General features: G+C 44.6%; 1 protein-coding gene across 1 annotated transcript in view; it reads right to left on the reverse strand.

Annotated features, from left to right (window-relative positions):
• Nucleotides 1-19,950, reverse strand: part of LOC139276885 (zinc finger protein 335-like) — a 143,491-nt gene that overhangs the window by 58,070 nt on the left and 65,471 nt on the right. The window contains exons 19-23 of the mRNA XM_070894883.1: nt 15,522-15,668; nt 12,095-12,247; nt 8,300-8,564; nt 4,745-4,925; nt 2,465-2,577 (exon numbers count right to left, since the gene is read on the reverse strand). Of these exons, the coding sequence (XP_070750984.1) occupies nt 2,465-2,577; nt 4,745-4,925; nt 8,300-8,564; nt 12,095-12,247; nt 15,522-15,668 (859 nt within the window). The remainder of the gene's footprint in view (nt 1-2,464; nt 2,578-4,744; nt 4,926-8,299; nt 8,565-12,094; nt 12,248-15,521; nt 15,669-19,950) is intronic.

A 19,950-nucleotide genomic window follows, 5' to 3' on the forward strand; every position in this document is an offset into this window, starting at 1 on the left:
CTGTCGCGTAGGATGAACGCATCGTGGGTGCTGCCAGGGTATCTTGCATCGACTGACACGATGTGCTGCTTGTCGTCACACACGAGCTGCACATTGATAGAGTGGAAACCTTTCCTATTTTGGTAGTGCTCAGAATCCTCCACAGGTGCTCACAAGGCTATGTGGGTACAATCAATGCAGCCCTGAACCTTTGGGAAGCCGGCAATCCTGGATCGCTTGTGCGGTCATTGGGAAATTGATGAAGTCATTCCTTCGCGCACACAGTGCAGCCGTGACTTGGTAAATGCAGGCATGTATTGCACGTTGAGAGATGGCACACACATCTCCAGTTGTAGCCTAAAACGATCCCGAGGCATAGAAAGAAAGTGCAGCTGTTACCTTCACTGCAACAGACAAGGCAGTTGCCGTTCTGCTTCTGGGCTGCAAATCTGCTCTCACCATATCACACATCTCAGTGATAACTTCTCTGCGAAAACACAGCCTTTTCACACAATCAGCCTCGTTCATGTCCAGGTACGAGCGCCTGGCTCGATAGTGTCGACATGGGTAAGGTCTCCTGCCCATCAACCTACGGGCTACGACGTTCCTGGTGCGGTGAGCTCTCATCAATTCTCTCCTGTGCAGTGAATTGATGGCGAACCATTGCATAATATGTGTTGACGACAATGCAGCACCCATTCTGCAAATTTAAGTATAAAACTGTCGATGTGGCTGCCTCTTCCTGTCCAAATGGCCTCAGTTCCCCTCACAGCTCGAAGGCTGCTTGATTGCTGTGTCTTTGCCTGCCGTCCAGTCACTGACGATGCCCCTATCCCGTGGCCAAATGGCCTCAGTCCCCTCATAGCTCGAAGGCTGCTGCTGTATCTTCGGTTGCCGGCCAGCCACGGACGCCGCTCCTATCCCATGGCCGAATGGACTCAACCCCCTTGGAAAGCTGCATGCGTCGGTGTTGATTCTTCGGCTGCCGGCCAGCCACTAACGGAATGAAGGCCTGCCTGAAGCACCGCAGCTCAGCTCGAAGGCTGCTTGTTGCCGCTGTTGGGGCTACGCCTAATTTGTAACGAACGCCTGATTTTCTAAAGTGTAGGCAAGGTTTTTCTGAGCGTACAAAAATCTTCACTTACTCCATTCTAAGTTAGTTTGGAGTAAGTTTTCACTGCCTAAACTTTGAAAACAGGCATAAGTGGCCGGACACACCCCCTTTTGAAAAAAAAATTCTATTCCAAAGTGAAACTGTTCTAACTGGAGCAAACTAAATGCCAAGAATTCAAATTTCTAAGATACTCCGTTCTAAACCAGTTGCTCCAAAAAAACAGGAGCAACTCAGGCCGAAACTTGGCCCCAGTCCCCCTCACAGCTCGAAGGCTGCTTGATTGCTGTCTCTTTGCCTGCCGTCCAGTCACTGACGATGCCTCTATCCCGTGGCCAAATGGCCTCAGTCCCCTCACAGCTCGAAGGCTGCTGCTGTATCTTCAGCTGCCGGCCAGCCACTGACGCCGCTCCTATCCCATGGCCGAATGGACTCAATCCCCTAGAAAAGCTGCGTGCGTCGATGTTGATTCTTCGGCTGCCGGCCAGCCACTAACGGAATGAAGGCCTGCCTGAAGCACCGCAGCCCAGGGGCAGCATGGGCCAGCCTACACTGCGATGTGTGAGCGCTAGGTCCGTGCAGCAGAGCTGGTCTCCAGTCGTCTTGGGTAATCCTTGCCACTGGACCAAGACCTAGCTCTGTCAAGCCCGTGTGGTGGCTGGTGTGCAACGGCCACCACACGTTAAAAAAATCCACACACAGTCATCTTCCACCCTTTGGGATGTAGTTCAGGATATGGAATTTTAGGTGCTTCATTGGAATACCTGTGAACTTATCCTTTTTATGCGTGGAAGCAAGTCATCCTCGTTTCGAGGGACTGCCGATGATGATGAGATATAGAGAGAAAAAAAATCAGGGTACATGACAATTAGAATACTAAATATTACTATTAATGCTATCAAATCTACTCCCTAGAAATGAAACACTCTTTTCAAACCATCATTAGGATGTCAGTGGTTGGAAATGAGAAAAATCAGAAGTGGAGGTAAAGAGAGGGGTTGAGATAGAGAAACAATAAAAAAGCAAAAAATAGTGATACATGTTTGGCTTTCAAATTCCATGCATCACCACCCTGTGCATAATGCCAGTATTATACCACAGTGCTATAATATCATAGGCTTCATTCAGTGTAGTTTGTAGTATAATCTGCTACAAATATGATTTCATTTTACAAACAGTAGCCTATATAATCAAATTGGTAACAGTCCGAAATAAATCCAAATTAATCTCTGGGTTTGGAGGTAGAACTTCCATATATTTCTTCTTAATTCACACAATTCTTTTTCTTAAGTTTTAAGTTTGAGGAAACTGTAAACTCTCAAACGACTCTGGGGCCAAGGTTTGTGTGGGACACAGGTTTGTGTTTTTGCTTACCTCTCCTTAGTGTGAATCGAGGAGTGCCTGAGGACATCCTTCTTGTACACACTTGTATAATCGCATTCCTCACATTTGTACGGCTTTGTTCCCACATGATTGAACATGTGCTCCTGTTAGAGGCAAGAAGTGCTGTCATCATAAAAATAAACAGTGCACTAAAGCAAGCTTACTCCTTCACTTTAAAAAAAAAAAATTAGCATTTTACCTTCATTCTCCCTCCCTCCCCATTGACTCACCAACATGCAATCCAGTGAATTAATGTTTATAAATTTCTCCCCCCCCACTCCCAAAAGGAGTGACTCAGGCGGAGGTAAAGCTCCCACTAGCAGCAGCAACCCACCACAGTCTTGGTCAAGGGCTCATTCGCCACTTGGTTCTTGTGCTCAGGCTACGTGACCATAGAGGTTACCACAGCCGAGCCCAATGTTGTCCTTCCCTCCTAGAGCAGAGAAGGTTAAGGGGTGATTTAATAGAGGTGTACAAAATTATGAGCGGTTTTGCTAGAGTAAATAAGGAGAAACTGTTTCTACTGGCAAGAAGGATAGTAACCAGAGGAGACAGATTTAAGGTAATTGGCAGAAGAACCAGAGGAGCGATGAGGAGAAATGTTTTTACGTAGTGAGATGTTATGATCTGGAAGCAGATTTAATACAGGTATAATATCCCAAAACCAGAAACCTCAGGACCAAGGCCATTCTAGTTTTCGGGTTTCGGAGAAGAAATCATAATCTGAGGAAGGACGTTCTTGCTATTGAGGGAGTGCAGCGAAGGTTCACCAGACTAATTCCAGGGATGGCTGGACTGTCATATGAGGAGAGACTGGATCAACTGGACCTTTATTCACTGGAGTTTAGAAGGATGAGAGGGGATCTCATAGAAACATATAAGATTCTGACGGGACTGGACAGGTTAGATGCAGGAAAAATGTTCCCGATGTTGGGGAAGTCCAGAACCGGGGGACATAGTCTTAGGATAAGGGGTAGGCCATTTAGGACTGAGATGAGGAGAAACTTCTTCACTCAGAGTTGTTAACCTATGGAATTCCCTGCCGCAGAGAGTTGTTGATGCCAGTTCATTGGATATATTCAAGAGGGAGTTAGATATGGCCCTTACGGCTAAAAGGATCAAGGGGTATGGAGAGAAAGCAGGAAAGGGGTACTGAGGGAATGATCAGCCATGATCTTATTGAATGGCGGTGCAGGCTTGAAGGGCCGAATGGCCTACTCTTGCACCTATTTTCTATGTTTCTATGTCCCGAATCTGGAAAACCCCTGGCCGAGTTTCAGGTATTTCCGGATTTCGGAGAAGAAAATCCGACGTCCCAAATTCGGAAACCCTTGGGCCGACTTTCGTGAATTTCCGGCTTTCGGAGCATTACATCAGACGGCCCAAGCCGGGCCACGCATTTTTTGGGATTTCCTGCTCGGAAAAAGGTACGTACAGCTTAAAAGTCCGGTTTTGGGAAATATTTCCGAATTCCGGATGACTTGCAATCTGCACAATGTCCGGTTTTCGGACAATTGCGGTTTTTAGAACTCCGGATTTCGGACGTTCTACCTGCAGTAACTTTCAAAAAGGAATGAGATATATACAAGGGGAGAAAAGTGCAGGGCTATAGGGAAAGAAGGGAGTGGGACTAATTGGACAGCTCTTTCAAAGAGCCAGCACAGGCACAATGGATCAAATGGCCTCCTCCTTTGCAGTATGAATCTGATTCTACATGGCATGTTATGGTATTAACATAGGCCAAGAGATGCTGCCAAAACATGTCTTTTACACATACATTTTAACATGATGTAAAAACACAGTAAACCTATGAGCATGGTAAATGGAAGATTATGGAAGGTGCATAGTTTTCAAATCAAACTCCTCAGTGGCCACATTAGCAGGTATCCAGACATTTTCCAACGTTAATCACATGGTTTCTGACCACTCGCCACATTATCCAATATTTCTTCAAGATGGAACGGACACAGCAAGAGTAGCAGTGTGAGAGCATGCCACATTTTGATGGCTACGTGTCAACATCTCTTTTGACAGTCTTAATGACATGGCTGCCAAAATGGTTAATGAGGAAGAACGGAGTAACATCAAGAGCAATTAAATAACAGTGCAGCAAAAGATTTAAACGGTGGAATCCCAAATGGAAGATTTGGGGAGAGAAGGAGAGAACATGGGCCACATTGGAGCCAAACAATGATTCTCTTAAGATCCAACTGTTTTTTTTTTTTAAATGTACCAACAGAGGTTCAGATACTGCTGTTTGTGATCACGGACCTTGAGTGATGACCACCGCTTGCACCGATAGCTGCACTGCAGGCACTTGAAACGTTCTGGATCATTCCCCTCGTGCGAGTCGATGTGAAACCTCAAGTCTTCTTGTGTCAGGAAACGGGAGCCGCAGATCCGACAGTGGTGGGGCCTCATCAGGGGCTTGCTGGATCTGTAGTAATTGTACCTGTGCGCACACAAGATTTCATTCAGACTTTAAAATACTCATTTTCTAAATTTTATTCCACAAGTACAAATATTCGCTCATTTTATCAGACTGAAAAGATTAACGCACCAATTATCCAACTGCACCAATTAAATGGTACAGAGGGTGCGGAATTCCTAAAATGCATTCAGGAGAACTTCTTTAGCCAGTGTGCAACAACCCCAACAAGGGAGCGGGGTGGTTCTGGACTTTGTTTTGGGGAATGAAGAGGGGACGGTGGAAGGGAGAGCATTTTGGTGCTAGTGATCATAGTAAGATTTAGGGTAGTTATGAAAAAGGAAAAAGGTAGACCAGGAAAAAAAGTTCTCAACTATGATAAAGCCAATTTTGATGAGCTGAGGTGGGATTTGGCCAAAGTGGACTGGAAATGGTTATTTAATGGCAAATCAGGGTCAGCGCAGGGGGAAGCATTCAAGGAGGAGATCCTGAGGGTACACAGCAAGTATGTTCCCTTAAAAAAAAAAAAAGTGCCCCTGAATGTCAAGGGGCATACAGGGCAAGATAAAGCAAAAAAGGGAAGCTTATGATAGATACAGAGAACTCAACACTGCAGAAACTCTAGAGTATAAAAAGTGCAGGGGTGTAACTAAAAAAAGATAATCAGGAAAGCAAAGAGAGCATGAAAGAATGTTGGCAAGTAAAATCAGGGAAAGCCCAAAGACGTTTTATAAATTCATTAAGAGCAAGAGAATAACTAAGAAAGAGCGGTGCCTATTAGAGACCTTAAAGGGAATCTGTGTGTGGAGGCAGAAGATGTGGGCATGATTCTTAATGTGTTCACAAAAAAGAGGGGTGATGCAGACTTTGCAATGAGGGAGGAGTGTGAAATATTTGACGAGATAAACAGAGTGAGAGAGGAAGTATTACGGGCTTAGCAGCTTTGAAAGTGGATAAATCCCCAGACCCGGATGAAATGTATCCTAGGCTGTTGAGAAGCAAAAGAGGAAATAGCGGAGGCTCTGACCACCATTTTCCAGTCCTCTCTGGCTACAGGTGTGATGCCAGAGGATTGCTAATGTTGTACCTTTGTTTAAAAAGGGAGAAAGCGATACAGTGAGTAATTACAGACCAGTCAGCCCAAGCTCAGTGGTGGGAAAATTATTGGAAAAAATCCTGAGGGACAGGATAAATCTTCATATCGATTAATCAAGGACAGTCAGCATGGATTTGTTAAGGGAAGGTTGTGTCTGACTAATTTGATTGAATTTTGAGATGAGGTAATCAGGAGGGTCAATGAGAGTAGTGCTTTTGATGTAGTGTATAAGGGTTTTAGCAAAGCTTGTGATATGGTACCACAGTGCAGACTGGTCACGAAAGTAAAAGCCCATGGGATCCAGGGCAAAGTGGCAAGTTGGATCCAAAATTGGCTCAGAGGCAGGAAGCAAAGGGTAATGGTTGATGGGTGTTTTCGTGACTATAAGGCTGTATCTGCAGGGCTTAGTGCTGGCTCCCTTGCTTTTTGTGGTATATATCAATGACTTGGACTTGAATGTTGGGGGTATGATTAAGAAGTTTGCTAATGACACTAAAATAAGGCTGCGTGCTTGATAATGAAGAAGAAAGCTGCGGACTGCAGAAAGATACCAATGTACTGGTCAGGTGGGCAGAACAGTCTCAAATGGAATTTCATCTGGACAGTGTGAGATAATGCATTTGGGGAGGTCTAACAAGGCAAGGGAATACACATTAAATGGTACGACACTGAAAAGTGTAGAGGAACAAAGGGACCTTGGAGTGCAGGTCCATAGATCCTTGAAGGTAGCAGGCCAGGTAAATAAGGTGGTTAAGGCGGCATATGGAATACTTGCCTTTATTAGTCGAGGCATGGAATACAAGAGCAAGGACGCTATGCTTGAACTGTATAAAACATTGGTTAGGCCACAGCTGGAGTACTGTGTGCAGTTCTGGCCACCACAGTACACGAAAGAGGTGATTGCACTGGAAAGGGTGCAGAGGAGATTGACAAGAATGTTGCCTGGACTGGAAAATTTTCGCTATGAGGAAATATTGGAGATGCTGGGTCTGTTTTCTTTGGAACAGAGGAGGCCGAGGGGAGACCTGATGGAGGTGTATAAAATTATGAGGGGCCTGGATAGAGTGGATAGGAAGAACCTGTTTTCGTTAGCAAAGGGGTCAACAACCAGGGGCATAGATTTAAAGTAATTGAGGGGAGGTGTAGAGGAGATACGAGGAGAAATTTTCTTTACCCAGAGGGTGGTGGGATCTGGAATTCACTGCCTGGTAGAGGCAGGAACCCTCATCACATTTAAAAAATACTTGGATGTGCACTTAAAATGCTGTAAACTACAGGGCTATAGACCAAGACCTGGAAAGTGGCATTAGGCTGGATAGGTCTTGGTCGGCCGGCATGAACACGATGGGCCGAAATGGCCTCCTTCCATGCTGTAAATATTTATGATTCTATCCAGATTTTACACTCAGTACAGAATGTGACAAAGATTTTTTTTTGCCGACCTCAGAACTTGGATTTCCTTTCAAGACAAGGAGGAACTTTTCCACATTTCAGTGGTTGAGATATAATATTTTGCATGTATATTTGGGAAAAAGGAAGTAGAGAAAATAATTCTGTTTTCTAAGTTCCTTACTTAAAAATACCAGGTATCAACAGCATCAGGTGGTTGCAATGTTGAGACCGCCTTAGATTATGGACAGAGGCTGGTGTGAGCCCATATCTGGGTAGCTTTACCCACCTTGATGGTTTCTAGAGGCCAACTATGCTCAATCAAGGTGAATATGGGGGAGCAGCCAAAAGATGCCCAAGAGTGCCCAGCTGGAGGAGATCTCCAGCCATAATCTTCACTGAGCAGACAAAACAGAGAAGTTGTTATATTTTTAGAAGCATTTAGAAGTTGAACTATTGTGCGGCAGAATTGCCGCTCCTCAATATAGAGCAGATGTATTGGGTCTCCCAGATGACTTGCATGGTGTGATACAGTCATATACACAAGTCTCAGGCTTCAACCACTGTCTAGGCTGATTTAGGAGCTCTCAGCAACTGTGTGCTTTTTTTGGAAGAGGGGTCTGTGTGGCCTCGAACTCATCACATACCAGCTACAAACCTTTAAGAAATATGGGCCCACTTATCCAGTATTACCTAGCTGCATTCAAATTTATAGCATGACAGATACAGAATTAAAAACACAAGTACTGATATCATTAGGCCAACATTAAACTTCATGTTTTGGTTTCAAACTTTCAATGCGAAGGGCTTCAATAAATTCCATTCATATTGGTAAGATGCAGTTAAACATGCACGTTCATACTTTCAGGACTCTTAACACTGGGCCAACAACCTCCGGCATCAATTGGTTTACCTGCGCCCCAAGTACCCTCTGTACTTCCTCCTGCCGAACCGCTTGGGTGGACGGCCACGCCTTCTCAAATGCTTGTAAGATGTCTCGTTGGTGTTTGATGATGGGTCTTTGTTCTCAGAATCGGACTGGCTGATCCCAGATTCTGCTACAATCTCATTGGCTGCCGATACATCCCCATTCTCTTGCGCAGTTGAGCTGGCGGCTTCAGAGCTCTGGAGGTCCATCGGGTTGGACTGGGAGGTGACAAGCGCCTCAACCTCTGCTCCTGATCCACAAAAAGACAAGAAAGAGGGTTCAGATTCTGAAGAGAGTTAGGGGTGATAACTGAATATACAGTCAAAGAGGTAGATTTTGAGAAGGCCTTTTGAAGAGAAGAAGAGATGACACAAGATGGAAAGGTTTACAAAGAGAATACCAGAATGCAGGGTGCAATGGCTGAAGGCTCAGTGACTAAGTGCAGCCGAGGAAAGGAAAATGCAGTGCAGGCCAGAGTCAGAAAGGCTGGGGTGCACACTGGGACATAGTACCAGAGGAGTTTACACAGGGGTGTCTAAACAAGGATGATGATTTTGTAATCTAAGTATTGAGAGCCAGAAGTGGTCAGTGAGCACACAGCAGCGGGGAGAATAAGCAAGCTGAACTTACTGCCAGATTAGATGTGAAGAGAGTCTTGGATGAGTTGGGATTTGTGCAAGTAGTTCAGGAGGCTAACATGAAGAGCACGGAATGGGTGCAAGCTAAGGCTCAGTGGTAGCACTTTTGCCTGCGAATCAGAAGGTCATAAGTTCAAGATCCATTCCAAAGACTTGAGCACAAATTAGGCTGGCATTCCAATGCAGTACTGTAGTAAGGTACTGAGTTTCATTCAATTTTAGCTGTGTAGAATACTGCAAGCAGGATTGTAGACAAACATTCAGAGATTTCCATCTACAGACCTTTTCATTCAAAGATCTGACGAACTGATTCTTCCCTCTTGTGGATGTACTAGATCCCACAGCACTATATGAAAAAGAGCAGGGGGATTCTTACTGTATCCTGGCCAATATTTATCCCTCACTCAACACCACTAAGATGGTTTAATTGGTCATTTGTATCACTTCTGTTTGTGGAGCTTTCGTGCAAATCAGCTGTCATGTATTCCTACATTACCACAGTGACTACACTACACTTCAAAAATTATCTCATTGGCTGTGAATCATTTTGGGATGTCCCGAGGTTGTAAACGGCATTATATAACATAAGAAATAGGAGCAGACGACCACACAGCCCCTCGAGCCTGCTCTGCCATTCAATAAGATCATAGCTCAACTTCAACTCCACTTTCCTGGCCAATCCCCATATCGCTGGATTCCCTTAATAACAAAAATTATCAATCTCATTCTTGAATATACTTATGACTGAGCATCTACAGCTCTCTAGGGTAGAGAATTCCAAAGATTCACAACCCACTGAGTGGTGACCTTGGTGAACTATCCCTCCTCATCCTTCTCGGCAACTTTTGACTTGGTCAACCACACCATTCCTCAACTCCTCTCCTCCACTGTCCAGCTGAGTGGGAGCCTCCTCACCCAGTTCCATTCTTACCTTTCCAATCACTTCCTGAAAATCTTCTCTTCCCACTCCCACAACATTACTCTGGAGTCCCGAGAATCTAACCTCGTCCCCCATCCTATTTCTTATCTACATACTGCCCTTCGGCGACATATGTTTGCTGATGACACCCAGCTCTACCTCAGCACCACCTCTCTCGACCTCCACTGTCTGCCTGGTCAGACAGCCTGTCCAACATGCAGTAATGGATGAGCCGAAACCAGGCTGTTCGCAACCTTAGTGTCCTATTTGATTCAGAGCTGAGATTCCAACTTCATAATCTGTTTATCACATAGACCGCCTACTTCCACCTCCATAATATCACCCGTCTCTGCCCCTTCCTTAGCTCATCTGCTGCTGAAACCCTCACCCATTTTCTCCTGGTCGGCTTCCCATCTTCCATCCTCCATTAACTTGAACTCGCCCAAAACTCTGCTGCCCGTATCTTAACTTGCCCCAATCCCATTCACAACACCACCCCACCCATCTCTAACCTCCTCCAGCCCTAAAACCCATCGAGAATTCTACACTCCTCCAATTTTGCCCTTGTGCACTCCTGACTTGATTTGCTCCACCATTGGTGGCTGTGGCCCAAGCTCTGGAATTCCCACCGACAACCTCTCCGCCGCTCGTTCCTCCTTTAAGCCGCTCCTTAAAACCTACCTCTTTGACTAAGATCAAGCTTTGTCACCTGTCCCAATGTCTCTTGCGTTAGCTCCTATGAAATGCCTTGGGATGGTTTTTACGTTAAAAGGCGCTATATAAATGCAAGCTGTTGTTGGACAGGCTGCAACAGTCATGGAGTCGAGGACTGTGGTGGAGCAAAAGGAAATCCAATCAGCATGCACATGGAAGTTGACCACATGCTTACAGATAATGCCATCAATTGATAGCATGTAGGCAAAGAATAGGAAGTGGCCAAGGATGGAACCTTAGGTTACATTGAAAGATATCATGCAAGCATGGGACAAAATGCCATCGCAGGAGAAGACATTCTGTCGACGTGAGACAGTCAAGAATAGAATCATGAACGGGTTGTGATATAGAGTACAGGAGGCAGAAGAGGTAAGAGTAGTGGACCATATCTATGGCTGTGAAGAAGTTGAAGAGGAATAATACAACATGGTCACAGCTTCAGAGGAATCACTGACTGTCCAGGATGGTCTTAGTGCTATGGGTGGAAGAAAGCCATCCCAGAATGATGGGGGTGGAATAGAGTTCAAATCAAAATATACATCATCTCCAAAAAAACTAGTTTTTCAAAAAGACAGATCTCGTTCCCTCATTTATCCAATTTCTGATTTTAAAAAAATACTGCTGCAGAATTAATCAGCACCTGCAGTGTCTTAAAAAGTAAATACATTTCCTGCTGCAGAACAAAGTCTGCAGACCAAGAAAAGGCCAAGTTCAATCCTCAATCTGTGCTGAGCAAATGGTTCTCAGCTAGGATAAGGAGGAGAAATTCCAACAAACACAACCGGCAGCACCTGACAGCCAATGGCCCCTGCCCCAAGTACGAGGGGCAAGGATTGGTTGTGATGCCTCCTATTGTCAAATTCCCTGTTGGAACTCAGTGTCGAGGCTCACACTTGAAGATTGGCTACGTAAGAAAAGTAAACGAAGTTTGTTGGCAACCTTGAAACCATACCCCAGTAGGAATCCGGGCCTTCAGGAAGGGTGGGGAAAAAAACTGGAAAAGAAAAAAAAAGGACATTACCTACATTTCTGAAGAATGAACAAATCAGGTGTGATCGAGGTACAAATACAACCCATGGTTGTCTGTATAAAGCAGTAGACACTGTGAACCTGGGACTAAATCCCAATCTTCAAGATAAATAATGATTGAGATAGAGATGGCACCTAGCCCAGGTCTCCTTTCTCCCTTAACTGATCTGTCACATATACAATAGGGAAAGGCTTCATACGTCACAAAATGGATCCACTCAATGCAGCCAGGGGGCAGTACTTTGAAACGATTGGAAGCAAATCCAAAGCTTCCTGATTATGGAAAACCATACCAGTGGTTGGAAACTGAAACTCGAGGCCTCCATCACCCTTCACTGTCCTCCCCGCCCCGTCGGTGGGGGTGTGTCCTCCCCGCCCTGTCGGTGAGGGTGTGCAGAGAGAAATGATGAGCATTGTGCTAAGCGCAAAAAAAGTGATTAGGAGGCAACTCAAAAAGGGTTGCCTGGGAGCATATATTACCATCAGTCCCAGACATTGCTTCTGTCCGCAAAATCTTGCGCGGTCTCCCAGGACGCCTCCGAGGCCGGTCACTGGTTGAAGTGGTGACATTGCGATTGTAGTTTGGCTGCCTCCCACGCGTCTCATCTTCTGCTGGATTATAGTCACTATCGGCTAATGGGAAAAGAGACAGAGATTATTGTCTAGAATGGTGAACTACCCAGGAGTCAGCAATTTCTCTGATTGAAGTAGTAAAGCAGCAAGTTGTTAGTAAAACTGATACGGTGACACTTTTGCTCGTCAAACAATGGGTTACACAAAATGTAAAATTTTGCTATACATTCAAGATATACTTTTCATGACTTTGCTCCAGATAAATGACGCATGACCAGGTTGTACTGTACCAACAAAAGTTTAAAATCAGTCTCCAAAACTGGTCACAATCTAATCTCCGATGTAGACCCTAACTAACCCAGCTCAAGACCAATGCCCGTGTGACCCAGAACCACTCTGCACTAATTTCAGTGTCACCAACTCCTACACACCAGCATGATTTGCCAAGTCACTCCCACAACAGTACCATGTCACCTCTTTACTACACGCTGCCTGTCAGTACTTGCCAAGTGGGAGCTCATAAGATGCAGATCTCCTGCTCAATTTAAATGGAAACTAAGAGCTGAGTTTGGAGCTTCTCTATGTACAGCATCCACTATAACTGCAGCAATTCTACTAATCCACCTGCACGGATTGATATCATTCTCATTTACTGCTCCTGGTCTCAGTACAATGGAGAGATTGAAGTACTTCTAAAATAGTCTTTTATATCTGAAACAGTTGGGGAGAAAGAAAGTATTGTATGGAGGCTAAAGCATGAATAATGTGATCGTTACTGTGCAAATGGGTGGTGTTATGGCTGATCTGCAAGTATTTCATTAGTGAAATGGTGCCAAAAGTGAGAACACCTTCCATTCCCGATGATCTCAATGAGCATGAAATTAGACCCTAATCCAACAGACTAAAATATACTATGGAACTAAAGGAGGCCAAATGGAATTTCCATCTAGAGGGACGAATGCCATCAGCAACTTACTGAAACAAAGCAATGGAATCACATTCCAATCAACACTGCAAGCAGATTAGCAACTTTTGCTTCAGTAGTGGCAGGATGGCAGCACACTGAGCACATACCCAGATGTCAGACCCTTTTTGCAGTGCTCTGGCAGCTTTCTTTTAGCTGTAGCAGCAGAGCACATTGGGAGAGCAGAGCATTTAAACACAGCGCAGAAACCCGACAGCAGCAGCAGTGCACATTGGGAGAGCGAATTCAAAAACAACAAAAAGGAGCGACGTCACAGGACAGGGTAGGTGCGCAGTTGGTGAGTATTAACTTTTCTTTCTCCAAGCTAGGACAATGGTTTAAACTAAGAGTGGGAAACTATAACGTAGTGTATTAAATTATAAACTCAACTAATTAATATAACTATAAATAATCACTGAATAAAGATTTTAACTAATTAAATAAATAAAACAAAGTTAGACTAAGATATGGCAGAGCAGGTTGTGTGTCTGGACTGCAGTGTATGGGAGTTTGTGGACAGCAAGACTGTCCCGAGCAAACACGTCTGCAGGAGATGTCTCCATCTCGAATCTCTCTGACTCAGAGTCATTGAGCTGGAGTGAGAGTTGAAGACACATAAAGGAGGGGGAAGAGAGTATCTGGACAGTTTGCTCCAGACTTCGGTCATACCTTGTAGAGAGGTGCAGATTCAGAATGTGGCAGGTGTGGCAGAGTAAGGAGAATCCAGGTACGAAAGGGAACGAGTATCTACAGAAACTGATCCTATCCAGCAGGTACAAAGTAGTTGCTACCTGCGAGGGTAAGGAGAAAGACTGTCGGAAGGACAGCTAGAATGCAGACCATGGCACATTAGAGCAGGAGGCTGTCCTAAGGGGCAGGGGATGAAGGAGGAGGAGGAGAGAAAGTGTAACGTGGTAGTTGTAGGGGATTCTATAATTAGGGGGACAGATAGCATCCTTTGTAAGCAAGATCGAGAGTCGAAAATGTTCAGTTGACCAGAGAGCACCAGCATGGATTTGTGAAAGGTAGGTCATGCCTGACAAACCGGATTGAGTTTTTTGAGGTGGTGACTAAAGTAGTGGACAGGTAATATCTATGAATCCAGAAGGCATTTGATAAAATCCCACATAAAAGCCGATTATCTAAGGTAGAAGCCCATGGAATAGAGGTCAAATTATTGACCTGGTTAAGAAATTTGCTGAATGGCAGGAGATGGGCAGTAGGGATAATGAATAGGTACTCAAATTGGCAGGATGTGACTAGTGGTGTCCCACAGGGATCTATGTTGGGGCCTCAACTATTCATTATTTATTAACAACTTATATGATGGCATAGAAAATTATATATCCAAATTTGTCAATGACGCAAAGATGGGCGGCATTTTAGGCAGTGTAGACGAAAGCATAAAATTACAAAGGGATATCGACAGATTAAGTGAATGGGCAAAATTGTGGCAAATGGATTTCAATGTAGGCAAATGTGAGGTCATCTACTTTGGACCTAAAAAGGATAGAATAGGGTACTTTCGAAATGGTGAAAAGCTAAAAAGAGTGGAGATACAAAAGAGACTTGGGGGTCCGGGTACATAGATCATTAAAATGTCACAGGTACGGAAAATAATTAAAAAGGTTAATGGAATACTGGTCTTTATATCTAGAGGACTTGAATACAAGTGGGTAGAAGTTATGCTGCAACTACACAAAACCCTGGTTAGACCACACCTGGAGTACTGTGAGCAGTTCTGGGCATCGCATCGTAGGAAGGATTGATGGGCCTTGGAAGGAGTGCAACGTAGGTTTACCAGAATGATACCCGGACTTCAAGGATTAAGTTAAGAGGAGAGATTACACAAATTAGGGTTGTATTCCCTAGAATTTAGAAGGTTAAAGGGTGATCTTACCGAAGTTTTCAAGATAGAGAGGAACAGATAAAGGGTAGCTAGAGAGAAATTATTTCCGCTGGTTGGGGATTCCAGGACTGGGGGCATAGACTAAAAATTAGAGCCAGATCTTTCCGGAGTGAAATTCGGAAACACTTCTATATACACACACACACACCCCACACACACACACACACACAAAGGGTGGTAGAAGTTTTGAACTCTCTTCAGCATCAACAATTTATGCTAGATCAATTGTTAATTTTAAAGCGGAGATTGATAGCTTTTTGTTAACTAAAGGTACGAAGGGATATGTGCCAAAGGCGGGTATATGGAGTTAGGCTGCAGATCAGCCATGATCTCACTGAATGATGGAACAGGCTCATTCCTATGTATTGGCTGCAGACTGTTGTGCACCTCTGGTTCTCTTTTCTGAGGCAGGCACATTTAATGAACAAGTCTGCTCCTGAACTTTACGAATGGTGCGTTACCCTCTCGGTCATCAATGGCTCCAGCATCCACAATATCATCCTCCTCTTCCTCTTGCTCCAGCTCCTGGACCTTATTTTCCTCCGGTCTCGGTGACGCATTCTGCTTCCTCGGCCGTCCCCTCCCTCTTTTTTTACATAGAAAACCTGCTAAGAAATGGCATGGAAGTACAGATAAAGGTTTTGTTTTAACTCACAACGCAGCAAATGTCATTCGATTTAGCAGTAGAGAATGCCATAAGCTGTACAGAAACTGTAGAGTATACTGTAAGCAGGTGCTCTCTACAACAAAAATACATGCATTGAGAGATTTCAAAATACAGACCCTTTCATTCAAAGATCTGACAAATTGATTCTTCTCTCGTAATTGTGTGAAGAGGAATATGATGAAGTAAAATGGAAGAATCCAGAACAAAAGGAATACACAAGGTTCTATTAAAAAATTATTTGTAGTTCTGTTACATTTTTGATTTTCCTGTTGCAACAATACCCCATGTCATCAAAGGGTTCCATTAAAGAGTAATAGTTGCAGTCTAATTTTTGGTCAAGTCAAGAGCCATTCTCAGCAATATTCCAACACATGACACCAGAGTGGTGGGACCTCGAATCACATGTTGAACACCTGATTTCAATTGCGCTGACTGGAGGGCAACAGATGGAATATAGAAATGTGGGGGAAAAAAAAAATCAACTAATGATGATCCCTTTGTGAAATAGTTTTGATGGAGCCATTTCATGTCCTGTGACCATGGTGAACTCCTCAACCGTCTGCAGTCTTTGACACGGTTGACCACTCCATCCTCCTCCAACACCTCTCCTCTGTTGTTCAGCTGGGTGGGACTGCCCTCGCCTATTTAACATAGAAAACATAAAAAATAGGTGCAGGAGTAGGCCATTCGGCCCTTCAAGCCTCGACCACCATTCAATAAGATCATGGCTGATCATTTCCTCAGTACCCCTTTTCCTGTTTTTCTCCATATCCCTTGATCCCCTTAGCCGTAAAGGCCATATCTAACTCCCTCTTGAATATATCCAATGAACTGGCATCAACAACTCTCTGCAGCAGGGAATTCCACAGGTTAACAACTGAGTGAAGAAGTTTCTCCTTCTCTCAGTCCTAAATGGCCTACCCCTTATCCTAAGACTGTGTCCCCTGGTTTTGGACTTCCCCAATATCGGGAACATTCTACCCGCATCTAACCTGTCCAGTCCTGTCAGAATCTTATATGTTTCTATGAGATCCCCTCTCATCTTCTAAACTCCAATGTATAAAGGCCCAGTTGATCCAGTCTCTCCTCATATGTCAGTCCTGCCATCCCTGGAATTAGTCTGGTGAACCTTCGCTGCACTCCCTCAATAGCAAGAACGTCCTTCCTCAGATTAGGAGACCAAAACTGAACACAATATTCCAGGTGAGGCCTCACCAAGGCCCTGTACAACTGAAGTAAGACCTCCCTGCTCCTACACACAAATCCCCTAGCTATGAAGGCCAACATACCATTTGCCACCTTCACCGCCTGCTGTACCTGTATGCCAACTTTCAATGACTGATGAATCATGACACCCAGGTCTCGTTGCACCTCCCCTTTTCCTAATCTGCTGCCATTCAGATAATATTCTGTCTTTGCGTTTTTGCCCCCAAAATGGACAACCTCACATTTATCCACATTATACTGCATCTGCCATGCATTTGCCCACTCACCTAACCTGTCCAAGTCACCCTGCAGCCTCCTAGCGTCCCCCTCACAGCTCACACCGCCACCCAGTTTAGTGTCATCTGCAAACTTGGAGATATTGCACTCAATTCCTTCATCCAAATCATTGATGTACATTGTAAAGAGCTAGGGTCCCAGCACCGAGCCCTGCGGCACTCCACTAGTCACTGCCTGCCATTCTGAAAAGGACCCGTTTATCCCGACTCTCTGCTTCCTGTCTGCCAACCAGTTCTCTATCAATGTCAGTATATTACCCCCAATACCATGTGCTTTGATTTTGCACACCAATCGCTTGTGTGGGACCTTGTCAAAAGCCTTTTGAAAGTCCAAATACACCACATCCACTGGTTCTCCCTTGTCCACTCTACTAGTTACATCCTCAAAAAATTTCAGAAGATTTGTCAAGCATGATTTTCCCTTCATAAATCTATGCTGACTTGGACCGATCCTGTCACTGCTTTCCAAATGCGCTGCTATTTCATCCTTAATAATTGATTCCAACATTTTCCCCACTATGATGTCAGGCTAACTGGTCTATAATTACCCGCTTTCTCTCTCCCTCCCTTTTTAAAAAGTGGCATTACATTAGCTACCCTCCAGTCCATAGGAACTGATCCAGAGTCAATAGACTGTTGGAAAATGATCACCAATGTATCCACTATTTCTCGGGCCACTTCCTCAAGTACTCTGGGATGCAGACTATTAGGCCCCGGGGATTTAATCGGCCTTCAATCCCATCAATTTCCCGCCTAATAAGGATATCCTTCAGTTCCTCCTTCCACTAGACCCTCGGACCCCTAGTACTTCCGGAAGGTTATTTGTGTCTTCCTTCGTGAAGACAGAACCAAAGTATTTGTTCAATTGGTCTGCCATTTCTTCATTCCCCATTATAAATTCACCTGAATCCGACTGCAAGGGACCTGCGTTTGTCTTCACCAATCCTTTTCTCTTCACATATCTATAGAAGCTTTTGCAGTCAGTTATGTTCCCGGCAAGCTTCTTCTCGTATTCTATTTTCCCCCTCTTAATTAAACCCTTTGTCCTCTTCTGCTGAGTTCTAAATTTCTCCCAGTCCTCACTTTTGTTGCTTTTTCTGACCAATTTATATGCCTCTTCCTTGGATTTAACACTATCCTTAAATTCCCTTGTTAGCCATGGTTGAGCCACCTTCCCTATTTTATTTTTAATCCATTCAGGGATGTACAATTGCTGAAGTTCATCCAGGTGATCTTTAAATGTTTGCCATTGCCTATCCACCGTCAGCCCTTTAAGTATCATTTGCCAGTCTATTCTAGCCAATTCACGCCTCAAACCATCGAAGTTACCTTTCCTTAAGTTCAGGACTCTAGTTTCTGAATTAACTGTGTCACTCTGCATCTTAATAAAGAATTCTACCATGTTATGATCACTCTTCCCCAAGGGGCTTTGCACAAGACTGCTAATTAGTCCTTTCTCATTACACATCACCCATAGGATAAGCCAGCTCCCTAGTTGGCTCCTCGACATATTGGTCTAGAAAACCATCCCTAATACACTCCAGGAAATCCTCCTCCACCGCATTGCTAGCCGAATTAATATGTAGATTAAAGTCACCCATGATAACTGCTGTGCCTTTATTGCATGCATCCCTAATTTCTTGTTTGATGTTGTCCCCAACCTTACTACTACTGTTTGGTGGTTTGTACACAACTGCCACTAGCGTTTTCTGCCCCCTAGTATTCCGTAGCTCCACCCATACCGATTCCACACCATCCAAGCTAATGTCTTTCTTACTATTGCATTAATTTCCTCTTTAACCAGCAATGCCACCCCACCTCCTTTTCCTTTCTGTCCATCCTTCCTAAATGTTGAATACCCCTGGATGTTGAGTTCCCAGCCTTGGTCACCCTGGAGCCATGTCTCCGTGATGCCAATTACATCATACCCGTTAACTGCTATCTGCGCAGTTAATTCGGCCACCTTATTCCGAATACTCCTCGCATTGAGGCACAGAACCTTCAGACTTGTCTTTCTAACACACTTTGCCCCTTTAGAATTGGTTCCAATCCTATCTATCCAGTCAGAGCCAGAGAATCACCTGCAATGGCTTCTCTTTACGTTCCTGAATCGGTACCTCTGAAGTCCCCCAAGGATCTATCCTCGGCCTCCTCCTATTTCTTAGCTACATGCTGTGCTTTGGCGACATCATCCGAAAACACGTCATGTTCCACATATACACTGACGACACGCAGCTCCACCTCACTACCAATTCTCTCAACCTCTCCACTGCCTCGGTCAGAAATTTCCTCCAATTAAAAAGGGAGACAATGGCTCAAATTCTGTTCCTCAGCCATCGACTTCAACCTCCCCCTGGCCACTGCCCGAGGCTGAACCGGAATGTTCGTAACCTCGGCATCCTATTTGACCCGGAGCTGAGCTTCCGACCCGTATCTTCTCCATCACCAACACTGCCTACGTCCACCTACGTAACATCACCCGTCTCCGTCCCTGCGTCAACTTATCTGCTGCTGAAACCCTCATCCATACGGCTGTAACCTCCAGACTTAATTATTCCACTGTGCTTCTAGCCAGCCACCCACCCGCCACCTTCCATAAACTTCAGCTGATCCAAAATTCGCTGCCCGAAGCCTTACTAGCAATAAATCCCATTCACCTATCTGTTCTCGCTGACCTAAATTGGCTCCCGGTCCGGCAGCACCCCGATTTTAATATTCTCA

The sequence above is a fragment of the Pristiophorus japonicus genome, chromosome 12 (genome assembly GCF_044704955.1).
Source record: "Pristiophorus japonicus isolate sPriJap1 chromosome 12, sPriJap1.hap1, whole genome shotgun sequence".
Lineage (NCBI taxonomy): Eukaryota > Metazoa > Chordata > Chondrichthyes > Pristiophoridae > Pristiophorus > Pristiophorus japonicus.